General features: G+C 40.9%; 2 protein-coding genes across 7 annotated transcripts in view; one reads left to right on the forward strand and one right to left on the reverse strand.

Moving 5' to 3' along the window:
* The window catches only part of barc (RRM1_TatSF1_like and RRM2_TatSF1_like domain-containing protein barc), a 66,589-nt gene that overhangs the window by 4,839 nt on the left and 36,144 nt on the right, over nucleotides 1–25,606 (reverse strand). For 3 of the 6 annotated variants that reach the window (XM_022081199.2, XM_022081200.2, XM_022081201.2), the window contains 4 exons: nucleotides 10,451–10,976; nucleotides 9,301–9,521; nucleotides 8,543–8,699; nucleotides 7,387–7,592 (listed from right to left, as the gene is read on the reverse strand). In XM_022081199.2, the coding sequence (XP_021936891.1) occupies nucleotides 7,387–7,592; nucleotides 8,543–8,699; nucleotides 9,301–9,521; nucleotides 10,451–10,925 (1,059 nt within the window). In that variant the 5' untranslated portion in view covers nucleotides 10,926–10,976. Of the gene's footprint in view, nucleotides 1–7,386; nucleotides 7,593–8,542; nucleotides 8,700–9,300; nucleotides 9,522–10,450; nucleotides 10,977–11,035; nucleotides 11,150–25,606 lie in introns of those variants that run through there. The other 3 variants (XM_022081202.2, XM_022081198.2, XM_022081204.2) reach the window with 3 other exon arrangements.
* LOC110838210 (lectin BRA-2-like) lies at nucleotides 3,205–7,857 on the forward strand. Its single transcript, XM_022081205.2, has 3 exons — nucleotides 3,205–3,679; nucleotides 5,070–5,276; nucleotides 5,880–7,857. The coding sequence occupies exons 1-3, from the start codon at nucleotides 3,601–3,603 to the stop codon at nucleotides 6,194–6,196; spliced, it is 603 nt and encodes a 200-aa protein (XP_021936897.1). The 5' UTR covers nucleotides 3,205–3,600; the 3' UTR covers nucleotides 6,197–7,857.

Genomic DNA, 25,606 nt, shown 5'->3' on the forward strand with positions numbered 1-25,606 from the left:
GAAGAGACAACGAAACTAAGAGAATCATTTTAACCATTTTTCTTTGCAAACCTACCAAAATTGAAAAAGAAAGAGCACAGAGGAGAGTAAGCATTCTACATTCTGAGTCTATAGCAGGATGCTTTATCACATTTTAGCTGTAAGTTTATTTAAATAGAGCAACAGAAGAAACTGAAATAACGTGCGTTCCATTTCATATGTTTTGCGCAAGAACGTGATGAAATGCAAGATCATCCATACTGCCTAACTGCTATGTGTCAGGATAGAGATAAAATGGTATGTTAAACTTACGCTATATTTTACTTTTGACAGCAACATCAAGATCAGGAAATGGCAATTGCTCTGGAAATGCTAAACTAAACAGATACAAACTTGTCTGAAGCTCAAAACCTGATTTACACACCTCTTCAGCTATAACAATAAAACAAAGAGATGCAGTTGGTCTGGTCCTTATTCAATTGAAAGTGTACTGGGAAATTTCATTCCAGATAATTTTCATGTCCCTTCTACAGATTTCCATCACTGCTGCATCATCCTACATATTTATTATTATTATAGTATACTCATTTCCTCAATGGACATTTCCACTCAAGTCATCCTGAGGACATGATTCATCTTGGTATGCATCATCACTGCATGAATGAGATTCAAATACAGCACCTCTTATGACCTTGCACATAAAATTCCCTTTTATAGATACTATCCTACTGCATACATGACGCTGATCCATCATTCCATTAAGATAATGAGCAACATTTTTCATGAAGTGCACAAATGGAAATGAAAATATTCAGAAAATATAAAATGTAATCTTGTCTTTCAAGGAGAGATTTCAGGTTCTCAGTGATGCCTGGTGCTGTACAGTAAGGTAGACACTGACCAATGTTTCATCCCCACATTATTTTATAATTCATTAATTCTCATATAAGTAGGTACTAATTTATTTTACAACCAAGTTCACACTGTAACCATGAGTTCAAGAATATGTCCAAGACAGCCAAATTAAGATTCACACGAGTGGAGTTAAAAGCTAATAACTTCTGTCATGTACCAAATGGAAACCCTATGACCTTCATACCATAAACACAAGACACCCATTCATTCATACAGGATATGAGATGTAGAAAAAATAAACAAAATAAATATAAATTTGTTTTAAGAAAGATCTTTTGTATGTAAGTCACTTTATGACTATGCTACATGGCATACAGAGAGCAAACAGTCCACATATGGTTTCTATTGGCACATATTTATCTCTCTCATTCTGTCTGCTTTGCTGTTCCCTTAATCTCTAACATCCATCACTCTCTCCATCTCTCTCTGCTCTACATTCAGCATACCAACTACTGACAATGAAAAGGTATTTTTAACTCTTTAGTATCCTGCAGTGCACAACTGTTCAAAAAAAGACGTCTCAGAGACAGAGGAACAGACACACACAATAACCAGAGTCTCTCACACGGAATGAAGTGGCTGTACTGTCATGCAGCAAAAATGTAGGAATCAGAAATTAAAGAACTGAACCTGAAGTATGTCAGCAGGCAAGAATGCCCGACATTTATTACAAATGACAAATTACACAAATCGGAGGACCTGAATTCTAACACCTGTGTTTGTTCCTTAATTTGTATGTAATATCAAATTACATGATAAAGATGAGCTCAATTCTATACATCAAGATGGCCATTCATGTTTATTTTTAACGAGTTCAAATGAACAAGTCATTTGCATTTTATAACACACATTTACAGCTTCAAGATACCACACCTTGGTGTTCTTTCACACATGTGAATTAGTCATCACTGATGACACACCATTTTGGTTACTGAGAGGAAAGAATGTTCATGAACCTTTGACTTATTGGTTTATTACTCTAGCAAGTCAACATGGACATAGATTTAATTTCAGAATCACAATACAACAGTCAACATAAACTAGTCTTACTATAGGAGCAAGTTAGATCACCTATGGAACAGCTGTTATGCATGTAAACATCTTATGATCTGCTGTCCTCAATTTCCATCCCTTTTTAGAAGCAGTTGCTTCCATTTGGTTTGTAAATGTGACATTCCACAGCAAAGAGGTTCAGTTTGTTCTCTGATTAGTGTACGGAGCCATTTCGGTATTTTGGAATGCAATGAACATCACATACCCAACATTAAAAAAAATAAAAATATTATAATGGTCAAACAAAAAGGAATGAGGTGGATGGTGGGACATGTAATACACAAGTGAATGATGAGAAAAGTGTTCAAAATTTTGGTTGGAAAACCTGAAGGTAAGAGAACACTTGGAAGACCTATGCATAGATGGACTTCAGACAAACATGGTACGAAAGAGTGGACTACATACGTGCAGCTCACGATAATAAATAGACCTTGCAAACAAGAAAATTTGTCTTTGGATTCCACAAAAAAGCAAACAAATTGGAATTTTTTTGACTCTGCTCAGGGCTGACTGTTAACTTCTCAAGAACAACTCTGCTCTGTGGAGTTTGTTACTGTAATACGTGACACCCTTATCTTCTGCCTCCCCCATTCCCTTTTGACTTGTCCATCTAATTGTTATTAGACCATAATAGAAAAAGCATAAAGTGATCTATGTCACCAGGAAACCATGTATGGTTTAATGCATATCTGGTATTTAAAAGATTTATTAACATGAAGTGCCATGGCTGCAAATCACAGAATATATGACTGACATCATCTCTTGGTCTTTAGCCCCGAATTTAATTATAAGTCTCGATAATTCAGTAAAATTTATTCGAAGAAAACACTGAATGAAGAACAGATACTTTAGCCAGTATCATATAACGCACTGAACAGAGTAGACACAAAAACAAGCAAACTGGAAGTGTAAAAGAATCTGCCCGCACATAAAATAAACTAGCGTAGGATGACTGCAATTTGTGGCATGAATATATTATCATTTGTACGGTAATTCTGTGCCAAAACCTGGGTATAAAAATGGCTCCCTTCAATCGACTGCCAGAGGCACAAACTAGATTCCCATCAGACATAATGGCTACTAGTCCAATGACCTGGATCTAACTCATGTGGAATAATGCACAGTCTGTTAAGGTATCCATCTTCTTCCTGTTTGTTCTAATATGTCTCTAAACTCTAAATCAGGACTCTGAAAATAGCAGTCTAGCAGTCTAGCTGCCTTTCTTGGCAAACAGCCCACTTGTCCTCCCTCTCTTTTCCTTACTACCACATTACCACAGAAAACTGAAGCCACCGACACGCCTCTCACAGACTTGTCAGACTCTCTTTCATTCAGTGTGCCAGACAGTCACAAACACACACCACATGCCAGTGTGTTCTTAACACAGTACCACTCAAGCATCACTTCAAATACTGAACAAGAATTATTTTAAGAGTGATCACTGCATTTTGCAATACGTGTTAACTTCATTACTTTTACTGCTCAATTTTCTACAATGAATGGGTTGAATACTATTTAAGGACCCGCTATCTCCGCAAAGGATGTGTTAATAATTAGTCAGTGCACCAAACATTCAAACTAGTGATTCAGTACTGCTAACCTTCACACTACAGTGATGTAACAAAACAGTTTTATCATCTTTTGTTATTATACATGTGTAAATCATCAGTTGTAAGTGTTTTCAGCATGTGGCTCTTGGTGTTGCTCTTACTTACAGTGAACTATAGTGCAGGTAGGTGCAGTTCCCTTTTAACAATATCTTGATTGCATCTGTATCCTAAATATATAGCAAAGTGATGGGTAGAATCCTTACAATTCCCTTATTATACTGCAAAGTCCACGGTTAAATTCTATGTAAACTTTGTATAGATACGAAATCAATCTGAATATTTCCAGCCAAGCACAGCCTTGGTTCTGTGCGCGCGCGTATGTGAGCACTGGCACATGGACATGTTCCTAACTGAATTTACCCTTTTAATTCCTTTGGTAACTATATGCACCACCTGCTTTAACAATCAGAACATCTGAATTTTTCCCTTACACAGCGTTAAATAACTGAACCTTGTAGTCGAGATGCTTTGTTTTCTGTGAGGTAAAAACTGAATTTTTAAATATTATTTAAACAAATTACAGCTTCAAAGGGTTGGCATTAATCCCACTTAATGGGAAGCTTCATGATGTGCACTCATCACAGAATGCAACTCAGAAAGTTAAGCAACAGTAGACGTGTGGCACACACAGACGGATCACATCATTTAGATAGGAAACTTTGAGCAATGTGGCATAAATAGATGAATAATATTAAAATGTATTAAAAAAAATAGATTACAAGGATGTGAACTGCATTGAACATGACAAAGAAGTAGATCTGCAATAGACTTTTCTGGTACAGTAACCATGACGAATCTCATAACATGAAAATTTATTAAATTGTGAAGTAATATAATAACTGATCTGGAACTATGAGCGAGAAAGCAATGGAAGGGATGGAGGAAATTACAAGAGTCACTTCATAATTTATATTCTGCACCAAATAATATTGGAGCGATCAAATCAAGAACAATAAAATGGGGAAAGATGAGAAATGCACACAAAATTTCAGTGTGACAACCTGAAGAGAAAGAACCACTTTTGAGATCTAGGATCAGATGGAACTGGAATTAAATGGTTCAGGTATGGGTGCAGTGGAGGCTCTTTTGTGAACATGGCAATGAACATTTGGTATCCTGAAAGGCAGGGAATTTCCTGAGCAGCTACATAACTATCAAGATGACTGTGTTCTGGGATATCGTGCCTTGAAGTCCGGTAAATCTGACGTGTTTCAGAACTGCCCTAATGATGGAGGTAGTAAGCAGCTCTGAAACACGTTTGTAAGACCTTGAGAGTAACAGAACAGATTAAAGTGAATGATATTATGAAGAGAGAAATGAAAACACTTTGGGTCATTTAGTACAAAAACTGAATCTAGTGGACCTCCATTTGAAAATAAATCGTGAACTGTTAACGTTACATATGCCTACAAATAACAAACATTCTCAGGGGTTTTGACAATATACCGAGCAAAAGACTTGTATTACAATTGTTTAACTGTATGTATCAAAACATAATCTGCTTTACAACAGGTCTCAATGAAGAAGACATGAAGAAAATATACGTGTGTCCATCAGACTTTGTCCGTAACGGTAACAGTTGCTACTACTTCAGTACTCACATGGCAACATGGCAAGGGGCTCACTTTGCATGTAAAGATAAGGACAGCGAGCTGGCAAGGATGGAAAAAGGCTGGGAAGATCGAAACATGAGAAGTTACCTCAATAAACCAGAGTTAGGTAAGTCTGACAGTATTACATAAGTTATAATTCTGTTTATAATGGAAAGTTCTGAAAATGAGACAAGGCTGATCAAACTGGTTAAATGAACATCCCACATGTGGTTACACAACCAGAACAGACAAACGTAGTTTAACAAGTAAACCTATATAGCCCAGATGGGAAGGTAATATTAAAATGGATCTGCAAGAAATAGGAAGTGGCTCATTTAGCCCACAGGATAGGGTCTGGTATTGGGCTTTCATGATCAGAGTAATGAACCTTTTGGTTCCATAGAAGGCAGAGAATTTCTTGAGCAGCTGAATGACCATTAAATTCTCAACAAATAGATTGTTATAGTCAACATTAGACACAAACGTTACAGGTGCATAAGTAAAAGTCAGGAAGATTTGTTACCTCAGCACAGGACTAAACCTGTGATTCCAACTTTCCATCTCTTTTCTAGACCAGCATTACAGGAAGTAAAAGTAAAACAGCTCACAGGCACATGTTCTTATTTGTCTAAGAGGTAATACGTCAGAAGGATTCAATTCGCGTTCCGTGTTAAAATAATTATTTCATTAAAAAAGGAGTGAATAATCCAGACATGCTTCTGAACTGCAGCTCGTTTAGAACGCTGGATTGGAGGAATATACAACTGGGAGACCAAACGATGGGTTTGGGGAGCAACAGGACGCCGTCTTAGTTACCAGGGATTTTCTCGCCGTTCACCATCTGAAGATCCAACTTGGCACTGTATTGTTATGGATCCAATCATGATGTACAAATGGGGAACAAGGAGCTGTGTTCATCGCAAACATTATATCTGTGAAAAGCCTTTGCAGATGGTCATGGTGCCAGAAGACAACACACTGGGGCAACATTCTGAGAGGCGCTCAAACAGAAGACGTAGGCTGCGCTTACAAAACGTTCGCCAGTAAAACACCACTTGGATGTTCAAAAACGTAAAATAAGTACATGACGACATTCAATTCTGGGTGCTTCACACCGTGCTGGGAAATCTTGAGGAACACTTTTATGGAACCAGATAAGAACAATTACAAGTTTTAGTATGTAATCATAATAATTCATCAATGACACTACACACACTGGTTCGTTCATCGATAGTTTTATTAAGCATGTGTAAGGTCTCCCCCCCTTCATATGTCTACACTCTTATAGGACAAGGATTTGCAGGTATATACATATTTATGGCCTTGCGTAGTTTTGTTCCCCCTTTCCACGAGGCAAAATTCTGTCCTGTGCTGTAATGCGTCTCTGACAAATCAGTGTGTGTTACAGGCAAAGAAGGTTTGTGGAATACCGTATTATAGTGACAACATAAAACAGTACACTCTTTGGTTGTAAGTTGCCAGCGACCTACATTACTGAAGATGACAAGATAGCAAAAGATGCCCCTACGTTTATTACAAGTAAGTGCCAGCAAAGGAAACAAATTCAAGCTTCTCTTTGTTTGATCACTTGAATTTGTTCATGAATCTATCCAATTCAAACTGAAATCAATTTAATGGTACCAACATAAAAGTGAAGTTCCCATTCACACACAAATTCCGGCTGTAAAGAAAAAACATGTGAATTTCTTTCTGATGATTTTCATCCGATCAAGAGACCCACAAATTGACAATCACTACAGTCAGATCAGTGGTACAAAAAAGTCATCCCTTATTAAAATAAGCCACAGAGGGTGTGTTTATTCATTCATGTTCACATTGAGTAATGTAAAATGGAAACTATTCTTTGGTCCCATGCAACAAACGTCAGTTGTATCTAGCAAGCTTGTGACTTATGAAGAACCATACCATGTACTTATTACAGATAATGTAATGGGCTTTCGTCCTAAGTATAAGAAAATGTTCGTTCTCATCATAATCAAACATGAAACTGTCAATAATGCTGTAAATGTGAGAGAGAATCCTGTTTCTAATGAAAAAATATCGCTGACAAACAGAAATTCTTCTCAAATCAAAATGAGAAATAAAATTATCAAGTTGAATCAATGCCAGTGGAAGAAGGCGATAAAAGTATCATATAGTTCACAGCTAAGAACGGACAGCTTGGACGCGATCGTGGCAAACTCTAAAGCGCGCCACCCGAGTCAGAAATGACTTACCTTAATATAAGAGCACAAGCCATCCCCTTTGAGCTGATTGGTGTCTGGCTCTGTGTACAGCTTTATCTTCATCTTGCCTGTTTCCGCATCCTTCATCACAAGCCCACACTTCTGCATCACATCTAAAAACTCCTGATCTGTGATATCCAATGGCAAATTGCTCACATACACTTTTGTGTTATGTTCGTCATCCATTTCAAACCAACCTAAAATTACAATAAGCATTTATTACAGCGCGTGCAAGGACACCTTTTCAAACAACATTCAAAAAGTTAATATTTCACCAAATCTAAAGTTGGATCTAAAGTTGGCACTCGGTAAACCCCGCGACTGCAAAATATTGCAGATACAAACTGCTTAATCAATTTATTTTATTTTAATGTTTAATTCTTCTATTTTTAAATTATTAGTATGTGGATGTAATCTTGAATGTAATATTATTGAATAATAAATTAAACCGTACACTTCAAATTCTAGCGGACAGTCGTATTGAAACGTGGCTTAAGAAGAGTGACACAAGTAGGATTCAAGGTTTTCACGGCGGAAAGGCCAAAGATGACCATCTTCTGGGTTGTCGTAGTCTGGTAGAAGTTTACCAGTGTTCATCCCGACAATGGAGGCGGCAAGGACTACTGGACTGCACGGCGCAATGACCCAGAAGATGGTCATCTTCAAGAGTGACACAAATTTCACACGTTTTCATAAAGTTATGTGCGTACATTACAATGAAACAATAGACTGAGACTGAGGTTCTCTCAGTGGCGAAGATGTCAACGTTGTTCTGGTCTGCAATGACGTGTGGACTCAATGGTAGACATCAACATTTCAGAGATGTTCGCTGTTTCCAGATACACACATAGCAGAAATGACACAAAGTATGCAGGGGTTAACTAACTCCATGGACCACAGCCCTTCTTGAGAAGCTTACAGTTGTTCAACTGGTCACAAAATGTTTACAAGAGCCTATTACTCCATCCCGAGTCTCTTTAATTCAGTCCACGCCCCAACACCGCATATTTCTGAGACGTATTTTAGCACCACCCACAAACAAATGCCTACATCTCCCAAGTACTTTCTTCCCTCCAGGTTTTCTGATCAGAATGTCCCACCCTGGCCTCTGAATATCTGCAACAGCTGTCATACAGAACAAACTTACTGGGCTCTTGAGGGCCTGCCTTCCTCTTGACTCCCAGCTGTTCATCACTAGTTTCCTTTTTATCTCCATCATCAGCTTCCTTCCCTGCTGAAGCAGGAGTACTGGCTTCAGTAAATCCATAGTTCATCTGGTACAGTGCCAAGAAATCGTCGTCCACCTGCAAAAGTAAGAGCCACTGTTCTCAATCATTACACAACAGAGTTCTAAGCTGCAGGTTTGTGGTGATGGCACATTATTAAAATTGCAATATTTGAAGCTTTCACGGCAATTTCAATACGTGGCTGATAACCCGAAAGTCATCAATATGGCGATATATTGCAACACGGTTATGTACGAGAGTTGATACAGACTGCCACTAAACAGTTTGTGGTATCTTACGCACAATATCCTCGAGTCCATCTCTGAAGTGGTTGGCTGCAATGTGCAGTGACGTTTCATAGCCTGGCATCCATCTGATGCGCCAAAGTGATAAATAATGAAATACTGGTCAATGAGAGTACATTAGTCACAAGAATGTCACGACAAATAAGCAATGGCATTAATTCGGTAAAGTTTATGGACACTTGTGGTAACTTTGGTTACTTATGGAAGAGGAAACAGCCATTTCAATTAAACATTTAAGTTCCATCGATCTCATTTTGCATAATTCAGTATGTGCAATTAAGAACTACACTGTGTCTACTTTATTCTATTTCAAACTCCACAAACATACAACACCAACATTTTTGTTTTTAAAAACTAGTAAACAAGCATTTTACCTTAGGAAACCAGGCATTCCTCTCTCTGTCCCATATATAAACAGTTCCATCCGTTGCGTCAGTGTACGTATGAGTATCTCCCTCATAACCGTACGTACCTGAACTCATATCTTGCTTTATTACACTGTCACCACTTTCAACACATTCTTCATTACATGCACCACAATCGTCATCTTTTACCACCCACGACTGTTTACTGTTATCAAATTTGTAAGTGACACCTGTGACAAACAAACAGAAATAAGACATGTAACAGCAGAACCCGATATCTGAACAGAAATGGGTAGGCATAAGAGAAGTTTCCACTTCATCAGTAAGTTAACACACTTATCATCACCAGTATCCTGGTGGTGGTGATGATGATGACAGTACGTAGCAAAGAGCCCACATCAAGGAACAAAGAACAAGCTGCATGTAGGGAGAAAGATGGGTGTTAAGGGCACAGCAAGCATTTCATGTGCTTGAAAAATGGTTTCTGAATGCAATTGTGAGCATTCCTGTCTCCTATAGCTTCAAATCCAAAAATAAAAACTATATGTCGAATACTGTCTGTGTGGTCTCCTAGCACCTAATTTAATCTGACTTCCTCCACACATGGTATCCATAAATGTATGTCTCACCCATCCATCTTTATTACTTTCCAAGGAACCGTAAGTTAGACGATATTAAGATGTGGAGTAAGTTATGACAACATAATACATATTAAACAAGTATGATTCATATTATTATATAGTTTTCACAAAATAGTATATAAACAAAGGGTTCACATAAAGTAGTGATACGCAATAAATAAATCCATAAATTCTACTCTATTCTATTCTAAGCTATGCTGATTAGTTAATTTGTTTTTAGTATAATTTGAGGTTCTCACAGCAGAGTATGAAGACTGCTGTCTTCTGGGTTGTAGCACCATGTAGTGTGGTAGAAGTTTACCAATGTTTCACAGGTCCCTGCTGCTACTCATTGTCCTTTTGATGGAGCCTGCAAGGACCTCTGAAACGTTGGTAAACTTCTACCATACTGAACAGCACAACAAGCTAAAAGACAGTCATCTTATAATTTGTTTTTTTATTTGCATCTTCACTTATCAGATGCTTAGAGTACACAAACAATATTTATATGTTACAATGGTTATTTAAACAATTTTTACCTGTTTTGGGATCTTTATAGCAATAAGATTCGCCATCAAACTCATAATCATTGCTGGATATTTTATCATAATATGGCGGACAATGAAGTAGGCCAACACTTTCTGGATTTGTATTTTGCACTTCAGTTTCAGGCTTTAACACATGGTCCTCACATTTCTCTAAACTACCTTCTCCCGAAGGTACTATTCCATGTGATCGTACTACCCATTCATGTTTATTAGAGTCCCAAATATACTGATCCTTTGTTACTGGATTTGTGTAAACACAAACACTTTCTTCATAATGGAGGTTAGAGTTGTCAATTTCATCACGCTTGCTTGGTGAGATCGCATTAGTTGTTTTAGACCCATCATTTCGAAGACACAATGACTTTCCTGCAACCTCCTCCAAATCTCTTTCCAAGGCTTCGTCAGAAGGAATGTGTGAAATAGGCCGTTCATTTGACTGACTTGGATCTCCCGTATCATCTGCCATAATGAAGATATACTTCGTAACAGTTACGCAGAATGCTTCTAGCTACAAAAACTTAGAATAAAAAAATTCAAATTTAGTAGTTCAGAAACATGCAATATTCACATACTAACTTTCCATCACTAATTAATAACACATTAACAGAGGCTTAACTCAAATGCTATCAATACATGACCAATCCTGTCGACTGAAATGAATGTGCAGCCACGTAAGTACTTGCTGCCACCTACCGACCATCGAGAAATACACAACAGTGGTGGAGTGGTGATGGCAGATTTCAGTCGGTAAAAATATTGACTACTATTCAAACAATGTGTCACTTCTCTCACCAACCCAGGCTTAACACAAATACACAGATTTAAAACTCTGGTACTGGAGAGGAACTTCCTCCATTGCTGGCAATATGTCATATGGAATAACATTCTGGGGAAATTCAAGAGAGACAGAGAAAAAATATTTTTTGTCCTAAAGAAATTCATTAAAACAATGGCAGGGGTTAAAAGGAGAGATTCTTATAGGGAATTGTTTAAGAAGTTTAATATTCTGACAATTCCCATAGATTTCTTATGCTCATTGTTATCGTTTGTTGCGGACAACGTGGAAATTTTTCAAACAAACTCAGGTGTACGCAGTACAAATACAAGACGCAGACCTGAGCTCCTTGAGCCAAAATCTAACCTAAGCAAATTTCAGCCGGTGTTCCTGTAGAAGGAAATAAGACAAAACGGACGTTTCGTTGTTACTTACATGTCCCAATTTGTTTGTTATTCTGCCGTATCGCGTTCAATGAATAATTGGGTAAATGATATACGCCATCAACCTATTACAGGCTCCGGTCGGCTGTGTGCGGGACATCGCTTCTTAAGCATTTTCAACACATGAACTCAAGAGAAGGAGAAACGCAGGAGATGAAAAGATTTTAACGAATAACATTAATTAAAACTATTATGTCTTAGTATGTTTTCAAGAGCATTAGGGCAGTATAACAAACTCTGGACGAGTTCCAGGGTATACACACGTGTTGCCAAAGCAGATTTCCACACCCAACAAGCCTTGACACGAGATGACAGCAGACATATCGCGTGTCTCTCGCCTCGTGACGTAGCTAGGTGGTCCTGCACAGTGGCGCGGAATGCCACTCAGATACAGCATCTTACTTCCAGTCTGTTGTCATCACAACACACCATTTGCAAAGTCCGTATGTAATATTAGGCTCACACGTCATTTGCCGTGAAAAGGCAAACTTGGCTTCATCGCGGAAGAAGTACGACGCATATGTGGGGGAAGAAATTGTCTCAAAAACGACTGTAAGCCTAAGAATACCCCATGCAAATTTTAAAAAATCGAAGATGGAGTGAGCAAGGTCCTCTGAAACGTCGGCAAACGTCTACCAGAATACAACCCACATTTCCAGGAGCCCTTAAGCACTTTTCCAGCAATTTTCCAGGACACCCACACGTCCACGATAGGAATTCTCCAGGAAACTGCTGAACCCATTATAAAACCACAACCTTAACTAAACTAACCTAACCCAACTTAATAAAATGTAACCTAAACCATTCCAACATAACAGAAACGCAATATTATTGCAGAAATCGGTTGATTTGTATTCTTAAGGTCCCGGAGCCAAAGTTACAAAGCATTATGGCCACACCACGTGACTCAAGGCGTCGTTGATCCTCCCTAAGCGCGAGGCCGCCGGTGGCTCACACGGTATAGTCGGAGTCTGTAAAAATGTACCGACTCCATCTCCGACTCCGCAGCCCTGTTTTAAACAATAGAATAATCTCAGCAGAAGCAGAAGAATTCAAGTGTCAACACAAAAACTGCACAAATAAAGTTAAATAAAATCTAAAGTTTTGTTGAAATTACGATTTGAATTCCACGTTTAGGATATTAAAGTTATTAGCAACTGATCAGATTGCTGGCAAAGTAAAGCTGCACTTGCAGTTGAAATAATATTTTTCTTTTAGCGCGTGATGTTCTTTTGAGTGGTTCGGTTGTGGTGCGTGAGAACAAGAACATTTAAATACGTAGGGCAGTCAGAAAGTTGTCAGTGGAACGACGGTTCCGGAGAATCTGACGTAAATACGTCTATACGGAAAGGAAGTTTATATATTGGCTTTATTCTAAATGCTTTACAATTGAGTAAAGTTTGATTAAGACATTGCTTATTCAATTTGAATTAGTTACGCTTAAGATGGGTCTGTGGTAGCTGAAATATGTTATAAAATTTGTGCACTCTAGAGCATCAACATTTCGTGCAAGATTTTGATCTAGGATTTGACATCAACATTAAGCCAAACGTTTCCTCCTTCTTTAAATCAATGTTAAAATCTCCTGTCAATATTATCGGCATTGTATTAGGATTTTCTGTGTCTCAAATGACTCTTACAATCATCAATAGGTTTGTGGTTACAATTAAAACTTTTTCACCATTGACCATACGCTCTGGAGTTCATTATTTAATACTTCTGTTATTTTACGTTTTCTCTACTGTCTCACATATTCCGCGTTATGGAGTCTTTTAGCTTCAATGTCATCCATCTTGTACATAGTATGACGCAACAAATTAACGCAACAATAGATTTCTTAATAATTCTCCTGTGATATTGTAAAACGTTTTTACCAGCACAAAATTATCTACTCAACGACGCACTTCTTCAACAAGCGAATCATAGCTCAGCTCTTGCCGCAATAACGAAAGCGGATTGTTGACGGCAATAATGAAACACAACAATGCCGAGTAAACAGATGACGTTTCCTAGGTAACATAACAATGCAGTTACACTTTTTCGTAACACTTTTTTGCGGAATGACCCTTCCATTTAGACGTATTTACGTCAAAAGTTCCCGGAATTGTGGCACAGCACTGTAATGCTAGGACATATGGCGACGCTGACCTAATCACCTTCAAAGTAGGATCCTTGCCATTGTTGCAAGCACCGGCGGGAATCTTCCGGAGTTCGACTTGTTGTCCTCCATGGTTGCGAAAGAAGCTATAACCGAGGAGTGTAAACATATTGCACCCGAAGGAGGACAATTTGCATTCCACACAATAGAACGCACCCAATCCATTCGATCCATGGACAGTACATTGTCAGTGACAAGAAGATTGCACGAGGGAAGGTTTTCGTGTGGTCGAACAAAATGTAAATCGACTGTAGTAAACGTTAATTAAAATACAAATTCGGTTAAAATAGTGTCGGTGAAATCATCTGTTGTAAATTTATCATCATCAGTGAACGTGTCCCGTTTTTTAGTTTTTGAAATCTGGGCAATTCTGTATATTTTGTTCCCTTTACGTAAACCACAATTAAGGGCAAGTGCTCGAACGCTGTTGCCATAGCTGGATACAGTGCAGCTGAATTGATTTGCGTGATTCACGAAAGACACGCCCGATGTTAAGTCCTTGCCGATATTATCATCTGTCAGATGAAATGCATCGCGTTCTGAATGAACGAGCGTCACGCTGAAGGCGACATCATTCGACGCTACCAAGACACAGCCCCGTCTCTTGTTCTTGGCCGGCTACCAGAGTCTGGGAGAATTATTGTCGCCTGAAGGGTCGAAAATTGGATTAGAAGGGTAGAAAGGCTTTGAGTTATTACGTCATCACAGCAAAGCGAAGGCCATGAATCTTATCTCGTGTCAGGAAACTTCTAAAAAAGACTACGTATTAAAACGAGGCCTTGGCTTAGATGCGTTTGTTGTGATATTTGAATCAGCAGCCATTTTTTTCTCTTTGGCGTGTAATTGGTGCTTTTATAAGCACAGATATGTTGTGGTAAAAGAGTTCGTTGTCACGAATTACCACTTACGGAGGAAAGTCTCTGTCCCTGTGACGTATGCTGCCGTGCAAATCACGTGCTGCACTGCTATCAGAATGAGAAACGACGAGCTCTTTCTGATTTGATGTAAATTCCAGAGTGAAACTGTCAGATTTCGTACAAACTTGCCGCGTTTCATAATTTGCATGTTGGATATTTCTGTTTTCTGTCACATAAAATCCTGATTCGCGTCTCTGGCGCCCTCCTGATGCTGCTCCTTGCTTACGGGAACGAGCAATTCCTCTTCGGCACTGAATCACAGGCCTAATTGAATTCTGTCTCTTTGCTGTGAATAATCTCGCCACGTTCACGGCACGTGATTTATAACACGAAAACAAACAACAATAATAACAAAAAATATACTTTACGATTCTCCGAACACGGCAAATCATCACAGGCGGTCCTTATCGCCCGCACAAATCGGTGATGCGGTGATGCGTCCACTAGCGCCGGCAATTCTGTCTCTTCGTGGCTCATAAAAGTTGGTCCCAATGGACAACACGGAGTTTCACTGCTTATATTTTCTGAGACCACACACATTCGGTGACGTCTTCCTTCACTATTCGTAAAATAATAAAAGTTTTCCCACACGTGGATGAAGACGGCGTGAATACGAGATGCAAGCGAAGACAGGAAGGAACTCGGCTACCTGTCTAACTTCAAGAAACAGACGAGATGAGACGCTGTCAGTCGCTTACCTGCTCTAAATTTGCTTACATGTTACGGTATCCGAAGGTTAATTCATAACTGTCCGTATTCTGAATCTGATAAACCCACATCCTCATATATTATTTAAGACCCACTTTAATATTATCCTCCCAGGTTGCTGTAATCCTTTCGAGTAAAATTTTGTACGATATTTCAGATTAACGTCCAACTTTCTTTTCCGCAAAGCCAAATCCCTACTAAACGCACCAACATGAAACTGGCCGCCAGACCTCGCCACAGGCGCCACAACAACCTAGTTTGCATTTCTTCCTACCACAGCCGCCACCGTCAGGACATTAATATCATATTCTTCTGCATCGCAAGACTCTCACACTGTTCAACAGCCAAAATATATCGGAGATGAAAGTAACCAATTTTTAATAATTCTGAGCTGCTAAACGCGAAAATGACATCAATTTTGCAAGATTGGTTCGCATTTCTAAGATATTCATACCAAGCCGTTTCCCTCAGTTCTCGTAATTTTCAGAATTGTAATGGACTACTTACTTCAGAAACAGCCTGTACAAGGGTGGAGAAGGTTTTGTTGCTTCCTGAATTGGTTCAGTTGTCCTGTGTTTCACTTCGTCTTAGAATTCTTATTTAGTAAACAGCAAATCGTCGTTGTGAGTACTTAAATGAGATATTTGTAAGACTAAAATACACAAAATGTCGCGTGGATGTGTCAATAATCCTAACAACTTTTGTTAATCTGTGGAGAATTAACTTTTAAATCACAAAAACGAAACTCGACTCCCATCGTTAAGAGAGCTTTATTTTTGTTGCAAAGTGGGTCACGTGGGCACCCCATATTTGCTGTCTGAAGTATTCTACAAATCCACGTGAGTGGCTAAGAGGAAAATTGCAATCTATGCCCTCCGCTGTGCCCGTGGTGTGGATGCGGTTCATATGATAGAGACATGCGATAACATTAAACAATTAATTAACAGGGTGAATTATGACAAATATAAGTGGTGTGTATGTGCAGATTTAAAAGTGGTGGCTATCATACTAGGCCTTCAGCCTTTAGGTACCTCTTTCACAAATTGTCCCGACTAAGTGAAGCTAAAACCAAAGGAGGAGTTTTCGTAGGTCCCCAAATAAGAAACCTGATTGTTGATGAACATCTTGTTGACATTTTGACGCGAGAGGAGAAAATTGCTTGGGAATCCTTCAAGTCAGTTGTTAGGAATTTTCTTGGAAGCAACAGGGCGCCAAACTAGACAAATTGTTGAAAGCATACAGTAAAATGTCTCTTAAAATGCATTTCCTCCACTCTCACTTGGACTCTTTCCCTGATAATCTTGGATCGGTTAGTGATGAACATGGCGAACGATTTCACCAAGATATTTCTACTCTTGAAAGGCGTTATCAGGGGAAATGGAGCGAATCAATGATATCTGATTGCTGCTGGTCGGTGGTAAGAGATGGCCCTGAGATAAAGACAACGTCTATAAGGTAGGTGAAAAATTTTAAACATTTGCATGTCTATGAGGAAGGGTCATTCGGCAAAAAAGTGTAAGATGGTTACCTTGGAAACCATTGTTGTTTATTTGTTGATAAACAGATGACGTTTCCTAGGTAACCACCTTACCTTACCTTACCTTACCTTACACTACATTACATTAGATTCAGCTACCACAGACCCATCTTAAGCGTAACTAATTCAAGTTGAATAAGTAATGTCTTAATCAAACTTATCTCAATTGTAAAGCATGTATAAAGGAAATATTTCGAATAAAGCCAATACATAAACTTCCTTTCCGTATAGACGTATTTACGTCAAATTCTCCGGAACCTTGATTCCACTGACAACTTTTATTGTCATTTTCGAATTTAGCGGACGAAAATACATAAGACTTGATTGGTTTCATGTCCGATATATACAACTCAGGAAAGAGGTGCGGGCCTTTTCCGTGCCATTGAGATCACAAAGGCCGGCGCTCCTCCACAGTGTACTCCTTGCATTATCCTCGCAGAGGCGTCCACAAACCAAGGCATTCACGTCACATGCGGGCGCATAATGGCTCCCTTCATGCATTTGATGCGAAATATATTAGGTTTCCTGCACCCTCCGCCACATTACTGCTGTGTCACCAGCAACACGGGGCCCCACGAGAAATACGAAGCTCACACTCATGCAAACCGAACAGGTAATTAATTTTCTTTTCGAAAATGACGAGCGCTACAACAGAACTCGATCGTTCAAGACAGCTAATATAAAAATCCGCCACTGAACACGATCCTGAGCCAGTCCCACCCTCAAAAGAAATCTCCGTAATCTCAGCCACGCGTTTTGCAACTCCGCACTTCTTCGTCGGAAATGGCACCAGACGCTTGCAATGTGTTTTCTGCCCCAGGTAACCGACCACGTTCCACGCCTTGCAGAGGCCACATCGGAGTAGGTCGATCGAAAGCCCTGGTGATGGACGAGGAATCCGTCACAGAAGCATCGCCGTCTGCCTGCAAGTCCACGACGCGTGATTTCTCAGGAGACCAGCGTCGGAAGAAGGCGCTTGGTGTTTCTCCGAGTTTTATTGAAATCTCACCATTGTTTTTAAATGTCGTGTTCCAGATTAAAATTAATTTTAATTTTCACATTAAATATTTTAGGCTGTGGCTCTCAGAGGGCTCTTACGCCACGAATTATTATTTATTCTGAGGCACTTTGTTTCGCGTCTCCCACTGCCCGGCGGTTGCCACGGAGTCGAACGCGGTTTAATATATAAAATTTCCTATGTCAACCGTTGATTCGTCGCTAGGCAACGAATGCGGTACAACGTACAGAGTGATCAAAAAGTCACGCAACAAAACTAAAACAGTTTTTGTGGCTGCAATTCAATACAAATCGACTGGATTAAGGAGCACAAAATATCGCTGTGACTACACAAGGGGTCGCGTGATGCAACCGCCTCGCGCCAATCCGTCGGTTGTCTTTTCAATAACTGACGTTCGAGGGCGTCTTTTTCACAAGTGCAGTGCGTAAGATGTTAAGGCACAGCGTTGTTTCGTAATATTCGTTATTAATTGTCTGACAGAAAAACGCAGAAGTTTAGTGCACCAACAAACATCACGTGCGATGTAGCAATTCAATTATCTCAGTTTGTGACGGGCGTAGTCAGTCAATCATAATTTCACGCAATAAAGATTTGTAATTTCTGCGCCGAGACATTTATAAATACATCACCAGGCGAGGGGAGTTTTCTTGATTACGCGGAGGGAAACAATTCATCGATGAAGGAGGGCGGAGGGCGACTTTGAGAGGTATTAAAATCAGGGTGAGGCGATGTTATGCAGGACCCCGTGATATTGGGCTGACCCCTTGCTGAATGAAAGGGAAGTTTTTCAGTGGGATGTATTCCAGTGAATATTGCGTTTCAAGAGGGCGAATCCGCTGATCTGTTTATTGGGTGGCAAAATACAAGGGATGAGTTGCATGGATGAAGGGTGCTTTCTGCGTCATTTGTCGCGCTATTATTGTGCCGTATTATGTACAGCCGCGTTCAAAATGCTGCAAACAATTCGGAACGGTTCTCGGCTGAAACTTCTTTTGGAGATTCGCAATAATTCTTAACAGATCGAAGTGAATGTTTTATTTGTTTGTTATTTCCGCTACCGTCAGAGACTTCGTTTCTTGAACAGGTGACCTTAATCGAGACTTCCACATTTCGGATTCTTTTGTGCATCATGCAACAGTCAATGAAGTGCCCAACTGGAGACTGGAATCCTCCTACAGAGTCGTCTTTTAAGCCTAGACCTACGTGAATTTCTTCGTAAGCAAGTCCTCGCCTCCTTCCACTCGCACAGTAGAGCACATGACCGGGTTCCGTAATAAGTCGGGCGGGACTGCATTTCGCTCCCTTGCGAGATTTGTATCATCCAAATCGGGGGCGATGTAGGCTAAACGGTTCACAGCGTATCAGAAACAGAATGGACGGACTGAAGTGACTGTGTTCGACCTCCGTTCGGGTCACCGCGGTCCACTAGGCCCGACGACGGTGTTAAGTCCGGCCCGAGATGGAGACTGCGTGGAGATTTACTTCCCGCCCTCCATACGTCATCACGGCGTGCTACATTGGGTCAGGGACTCGCCGAGTTCTGAATAAATTACTAGTAGTGTCACGTAAGTAAGTCAATAAGTATACGGACGGTTGTACATGTAGCACGCGTGGCAGTAACTAAGAAATATGAACTTCCGACCGCAGACCTCAAGGTCAGGGACTACTTGCAGCCGGACTCAAGCGGTTGAGACCACTGGTGACCTCTAGTGAACACAGTAATGAACCTTAGGGACCACCAGGAATATCAGCGTCTCCCTGACCAGTTTAGCAACTGTCAGTTGCTCTTGGATACCTTGTAGGCGACCATACCATGGCGTTACCGACTCATGAGAGTAACGGAGTCAAGACAGAACACGTGGCACGGAAGACGTTTCGGCAGCACTTACCCTCACCCCAGGACAGAGTGTCCTAACACCGGTCGCCACGCAAATAACCCGGAAATCCGGGCACAGTATTTGTTTGGCCACGCTACACTGTTGTGTTGCCATAGATGCGCATTCAAGCCGCACACTCTCAGTCTACGTGGCATTAATTTCAGCGGCTGTGTGGAGCCAGGCTCCATAATGAAACGCCGAGTAATTATTACAATTAACACCAGTGCCTCTTGAAGGGAGGTCACACAATTGTCTGACATAATCAAATTAATTAATTTGTCTGGAACCAGCGGTATCTTCCGGCAACCGCTTCGTAAGAAGCAAGGTCTAGTGACGTCAATGAGAAATCTGAAACCAATTTGAGTTCAGAAACGCCCGAATTTTAGACTCTGGGAGTTTTAAAAATATTGCATTTATTACGTGTCTGTGTATCTGTTAAATTAGTGGCGATTTCCTGAAGTACAAACAGACCCCTGTCGGCTAGAACCCAACTAACCCCAAAACTTTCGACCATTCTGAGGTGAAACGCCACTGACTTTAATTTGCTTCCGCGTCGCTGATTTCAGTTTCTGGCTGTTGTGAACACGGTAATGAACCTTACCGCCGTACAGAGGGCGGGCAAGTTCTTGACCGGCTGACTTAAAATCAGCTTATCGAGAAGGACTACTTAGTCGGGCAGGAAGTTAAACAGATATTTATACGCACGTTTTGCGTAAATAATTTTATTACAAGAGAAAATTCCTACTTTCGCTTTTGACTTTATTCTGGGGCAAAAGTTCAGGCTTCCCCGACCTATCACAAAGTTAATTATTCAACACGTTGCCTCCAGGTATTTTTCCCTTATCCATTAACAACTTTACAAACCTGTACGATTTTATAAGAAATTCCATTATTACTATTTACATGTATATTTAATTTCGATCAGAACATTAATTACGTAACGTCATAAGGAGGATTCCGTTTGTATTATTACAAGCAACTGTGCTCCTTATTTGCAATCTTCGTGCGTTTTAAACGCAATACAGAATCCGAAATCTTACAAATACCAAAAGCGTGCACGTAAGTCACTACCAATCCTCCGTCGCCCTGACCACAGTCGAAGTCCCAATTCCTTAATCGCGGGTGGTCTGCTTCAGGAGCAGCTAAAGACTGGAACAAGGGTGTAATACGAAATCATATCTCATAAGAATCTGTATTATATTTTTATTTGACAGTGCGACGTATCCGGTGTTGAAGGCGCACAAGTTACTTTCTGGAAACACATGTTTCAGTTTCTTATCTCGAATTCCAACGCTTCCAGTCTGCGCATGCCTGGCATAGCTCCTACCACATTTCTTGAAACGCAGAGGCCACAGCGCTGTATAAATGATACGGCCCTGAACATCGCGTCTGAAGCAATCCACATACTTCGCGTTGATGCGGGAACGCTCTTTAGAGGTCCTCAGACGAACATCAAAGAGACATTAGCCAAAATAACGCGACGTCTTTGAGCATCGTCAAAATCACGAAACGCGAACACTTCCTCACAGCGGACAAACACCGGAAGTAGATCTGCACGCAACCGACGCCAAGGAGCTCAGTCCCTTTTGAGAAGCGGATAGTCGCTCAGCTGGTCAAAAATCACGCTCGATTTTTGGAAAAGGAGGCGCCGCAGTGCAGGATAAAATTAAAAAAACAAAAACATTGACAGGACGCTTCGCTCCGGACTCCGGACTTCACACACAGACAGAAATCTGTGTAAAGATTTCATCGCTTACGGCTGCTTCCTCTCGCCGGACTTTCGTCTCGACAACGTCTTTTAGCAACTTTATGCAGTTTCTTTGTGTTCAGATGCTTTTTTTAATTTCTTATTTTCAGTTTACATTTTGTTCTCTTTCCTCCGTCTCCCCGTCACATTCTCCGTCATGCTCTTTTAACTCTTCTTCTGTGCCCGCCTTTGAATTCGTCTGTCTGTCTGTCAGTGAGTGTACGAACCAACGAAACGTACCGGCCAAGTGCAACCGTACCTGACTTCGGGGTTCGTTAGCGGTGGTGACAACTGGCGACAACTATCGCAAGCTTCCTTTCAAGTCCGCCGCCCTCTGGGTCACAAGTCATCAGTTGAAACCTCTGAAAGCCTGAAGCTGGAACATTTAGCAGCGGCGATGTCAAAAGATAACGCAAGACAAGCGCTGAGAGGAACACCAAGAAGAAATGGCGGCCTAATGGCAGAGAATACAAGCAAAACGTTTTCGTTTCCTTCCTTTCTTGTTCTGTTCGACTTTTAAGTAGTCAACTTAGAAGATGCGATGTTAAGTTATTGAGTGATCGAAGACACTCAGCACTGAGAGAGGGACAGTGGAGGAAACAATGCGGGTAGTATTTCCTCCTGGACTTTTGGTTCGAAGAGTGGACGACGATGACAGTGTCACACCAGTTCACTACTAGACGAGTCGGTCAGTCATCAGTCTGCCGATGCAGAACATGGTTTTCAGACACAGAAGGCAGCTGTGAACACAATAAACAGTCGCCGACAGCCGACAAAGGGCAGTCCTCTACTTCCCATTAAACATACTAGCGTATTCATGCGCCTCACACGTGCCCGCAGGACAAAATGTGTGTCCCAGAAGCACGTGCATTTGGAGTTAGTGCGGACTGACACGTCCACAAAATCTCAGAAAGTGAGAATAGTTTCATTAAGAGCACGAATCAGAGTGTTTATTCGGAAGACATGAGTCCGCCATTTCAATTGGCGCTACAACCTAACCAAACCAAACCCACATCACGTCTAACAGACGACGAATTTGAACGCAGTGTCCACGCACCACGCGACGAAGGCGTGTGGGTGAACAGGGGTAAAGCTCCACGTATTCTTAACCTGGCACTTCAAGCTCCGAACTCTCTAGTGCCCGCTACCAACTGGCTGTTGCCCTGAGTCGCGGATAACGGGCGGTGGGGGGTGGACAGAGAGTCTCCGACCTCTGCCAGGAATCAAAACCCGTGCTGCAGCCTTCGAGAAATGATGTGAAGTCTTTTTGGGGTCCCAAGGAAAATATTCGTAATTTGTGGATGTGTGTTGTTCCCACGTGACTCACCCTTCTTATGCAAATCTTGTCGTGAACGGACAGAGCAACAGTAGCTAAGCTATTCCAGGAATGTGCTCAGATAAAATTCTTAAGTGACATTCAAATCAGAGGCTTTCAGTATCGGAACCACAGACCGACAAAAGGAACACAGAATAAAAAGCCAAACAGATTAGAACTTCCAATACCAGAATTAAAAAAAAAAAAAAAAAGTGGTCAGAGCCTATCACATCCGAAGAGAGACACAGAAATGGAAGCCAGTGTGGGGCTTGCATGAGAAGGCCCTCCAAAAGACATCGACCTGAGGATCCATATTATATTTCATATTTTGCACTCAAAACACGAAGTCCACTGCTTAACATCTGAACATCCGGCTGCCGCTGGATGCAAAGGAGCTAGTGCGTACGCCTGCGGTTGCCGCTGCCCGCTTTAACTTGCCGTTCGCGTCCGTCCGTCGAGGCAACACCTGGACAGCGGCTGAACGAGGCAGTTCCTTTGCATGGGCCATCTAATTAAGGACGGCGAGGAGTCGCTTCATTTGTCACTAAACAGACGTACTCTGGTACAAATTTCTTGAGACGGAGATTGTTAGCAGAAAGCAAATGATACGTCAACCCACTGACGCTTACATCTTCAGGCTTTCAAGTGTCCTTATTGAAGTTTCTCTGCCAGGGGCGAAAATCTCATAACTCTGAACCCGCACTGCTCGAAGACCCACGATCTATAAGGATTAGCAGACTTATATTGCCAGTACGGCCTCCAGTGACCTCTGAAACGTCGGTAAACGGCGCAACAGCCCAGCAGACAGCCATCTTCGTGCTCGGCGCCATGAGGACCTTATTCTCGCCAACTGAAGAGGATAGTTTCAAGTCATTTAACAGGGGCCCATCTCTGAGGAACGTTCTAGCTCGTGGGAATACAATATCACATCACGGTATTCAAAAAGAACTAAAAAATATAATCTTAAACCGGTTTTCGACACACCAAACACAGACGCACCTGATAAAAAGCAAAACCAAAAAAAATACTACACAACAGCGTGAGCATAAAAACTCTAACAAAGTAGTTGGACATATCAGTTGACCTTCTCAACAGGTAGCCATGTTGCAGCTTGCTCGTCCATTGTTTTTGTCATGTACCGCTTTCATAAAAAAAGAAAAACAAAGCCGATAGCTTGTTGTAGCGGAGTATAATTCGTCTCTTTGGAAACGTTCGCGGCTTGCCTTTGTCAACAGTTGAAGATCGAGAAAACGACTTTTGATGATGATGATGATTCTTATATACACTCAGTTCCACGGAACTATGAAGATCGTGCCGGTGGTTACTGACATTGGGTGGCGTAATGAAAATCGGCCGAATTTCTACCTTATTTGTCCTACGTTTTTAATAGGAATTTACAGTGTAAAATGTGGCTAAAAATCGTGGGACACTGCCGACAGCGAAGACTTAAGCTCTTGTATAAAAAATTAAATTTATTACAATTATTTAACTGAAAGCTGACACCGCAATTACTTTTATGAGCGCGTCCCCCCCCCCCTGGAGGGGAGGCTGAGGCAGTTTCAAAAAAGAATAAATTTATGATTCTGCAGGTCCTGAGCTTTCCAGATATGAGGAGTCGACATGGAGGACTTTGTGCTACATTACCCGAATTTTGTCTCCGTTTAATTTACTATTGAATGCTCTTATCTTCACCAGTTCCTGCCTTTTCGCAAATATTTTAATGTTGCCACATAAGGACTTATTTTCTTCGCGAAAAATTGCGATTTCGTACATTTTGGCGACAAGACACGAAGAGAATACTTGCTTTCCTCTGCGTCTGTTTCTAGTCCACCCTCACTAGCAATGCAGTTCTTCGTTGTTGCTTTTTCGTGATATTTTTTACATTTTCGCCAAATAAATAAGCATCATCAACAGAGACGAGAAGCTTATCTGTCCGATTCGATTTTAAACCATCATGATTTTTTTTAAGATTCTTATAATGGCGGGTCCACAAAGAATCAGTGGCCCATTTAAGAGCCGGCGTGTCAGCGCTGGAGCTGTGCCCCCCCCCCCCCCCCCGCACAACAGAGCTACGTCATGAGCAACATACCAGAGCTCCCGGCGCTGTGATGTGTGTATCTGAGTAATTTTCTTTTGTCAGATGGGCGCAGAATTCCGAGAATTGCTGGCCATTTAATGTGGCTGCGCTCAGCAGTAATTCACTGACAGGTTGCTGCTACAAACCACCGATATTCAGCCTGTGGCTTCTAGTTGCAATACACAGTAATTCGCGTTTGTCACCGAAATGCTCTTCAATTACAAACGGGGCATTAAATCATCAGCAGAGGGGAGACGCGAAGACAGGGGAGTCGGGCAAAGTGACCACCGGATGGTCGATACTGCATCAAATGACAAATCGACTCTTCTTCATTTTCATCAGTGCATGAAAATAAATCGCGAATGGGCGAACGAACATTTGGACGTTCACGTCAGAAATACGTGGATCATGGAAAAAATTAGAGCGCCTCCCTCATTGCAATTTCGTGGCGCCACACACACTGCACCAGGTTAGTATTAGTCGATGGAAATATTTACATGACAGTCAATAAATAAATAGGAAATCTGTTTGTGCAGTTTATTTTTTTGGAAAACCAGAATACGGAAGGAAGCGTA

This window comes from Zootermopsis nevadensis, unplaced genomic scaffold (assembly GCF_977971745.1).
Source record: "Zootermopsis nevadensis isolate Lab colony 2312 unplaced genomic scaffold, Znev_1.0 Znev_ptg000011l, whole genome shotgun sequence".
In the NCBI taxonomy this organism is placed as follows: domain Eukaryota; kingdom Metazoa; phylum Arthropoda; class Insecta; order Blattodea; family Termopsidae; genus Zootermopsis; species Zootermopsis nevadensis.

What these genes read in the sequence shown, in the direction of transcription:
- LOC110838210 (XM_022081205.2), top strand. Translation starts at nt 3,601, where the DNA reads ATGTGTAAATCATCAGTTGTAAGTGTTTTCAGCATGTGGCTCTTGGTG. An exon ending in TACAGTGAACTATAGTGCAG is followed by an intron (nt 3,680 to 5,069) that starts GTAGGTGCAGTT and finishes GCTTTACAACAG; the next exon opens with GTCTCAATGAAGAAGACATG. An exon ending in CCTCAATAAACCAGAGTTAG is followed by an intron (nt 5,277 to 5,879) that starts GTAAGTCTGACA and finishes TCTGAACTGCAG; the next exon opens with CTCGTTTAGAACGCTGGATT.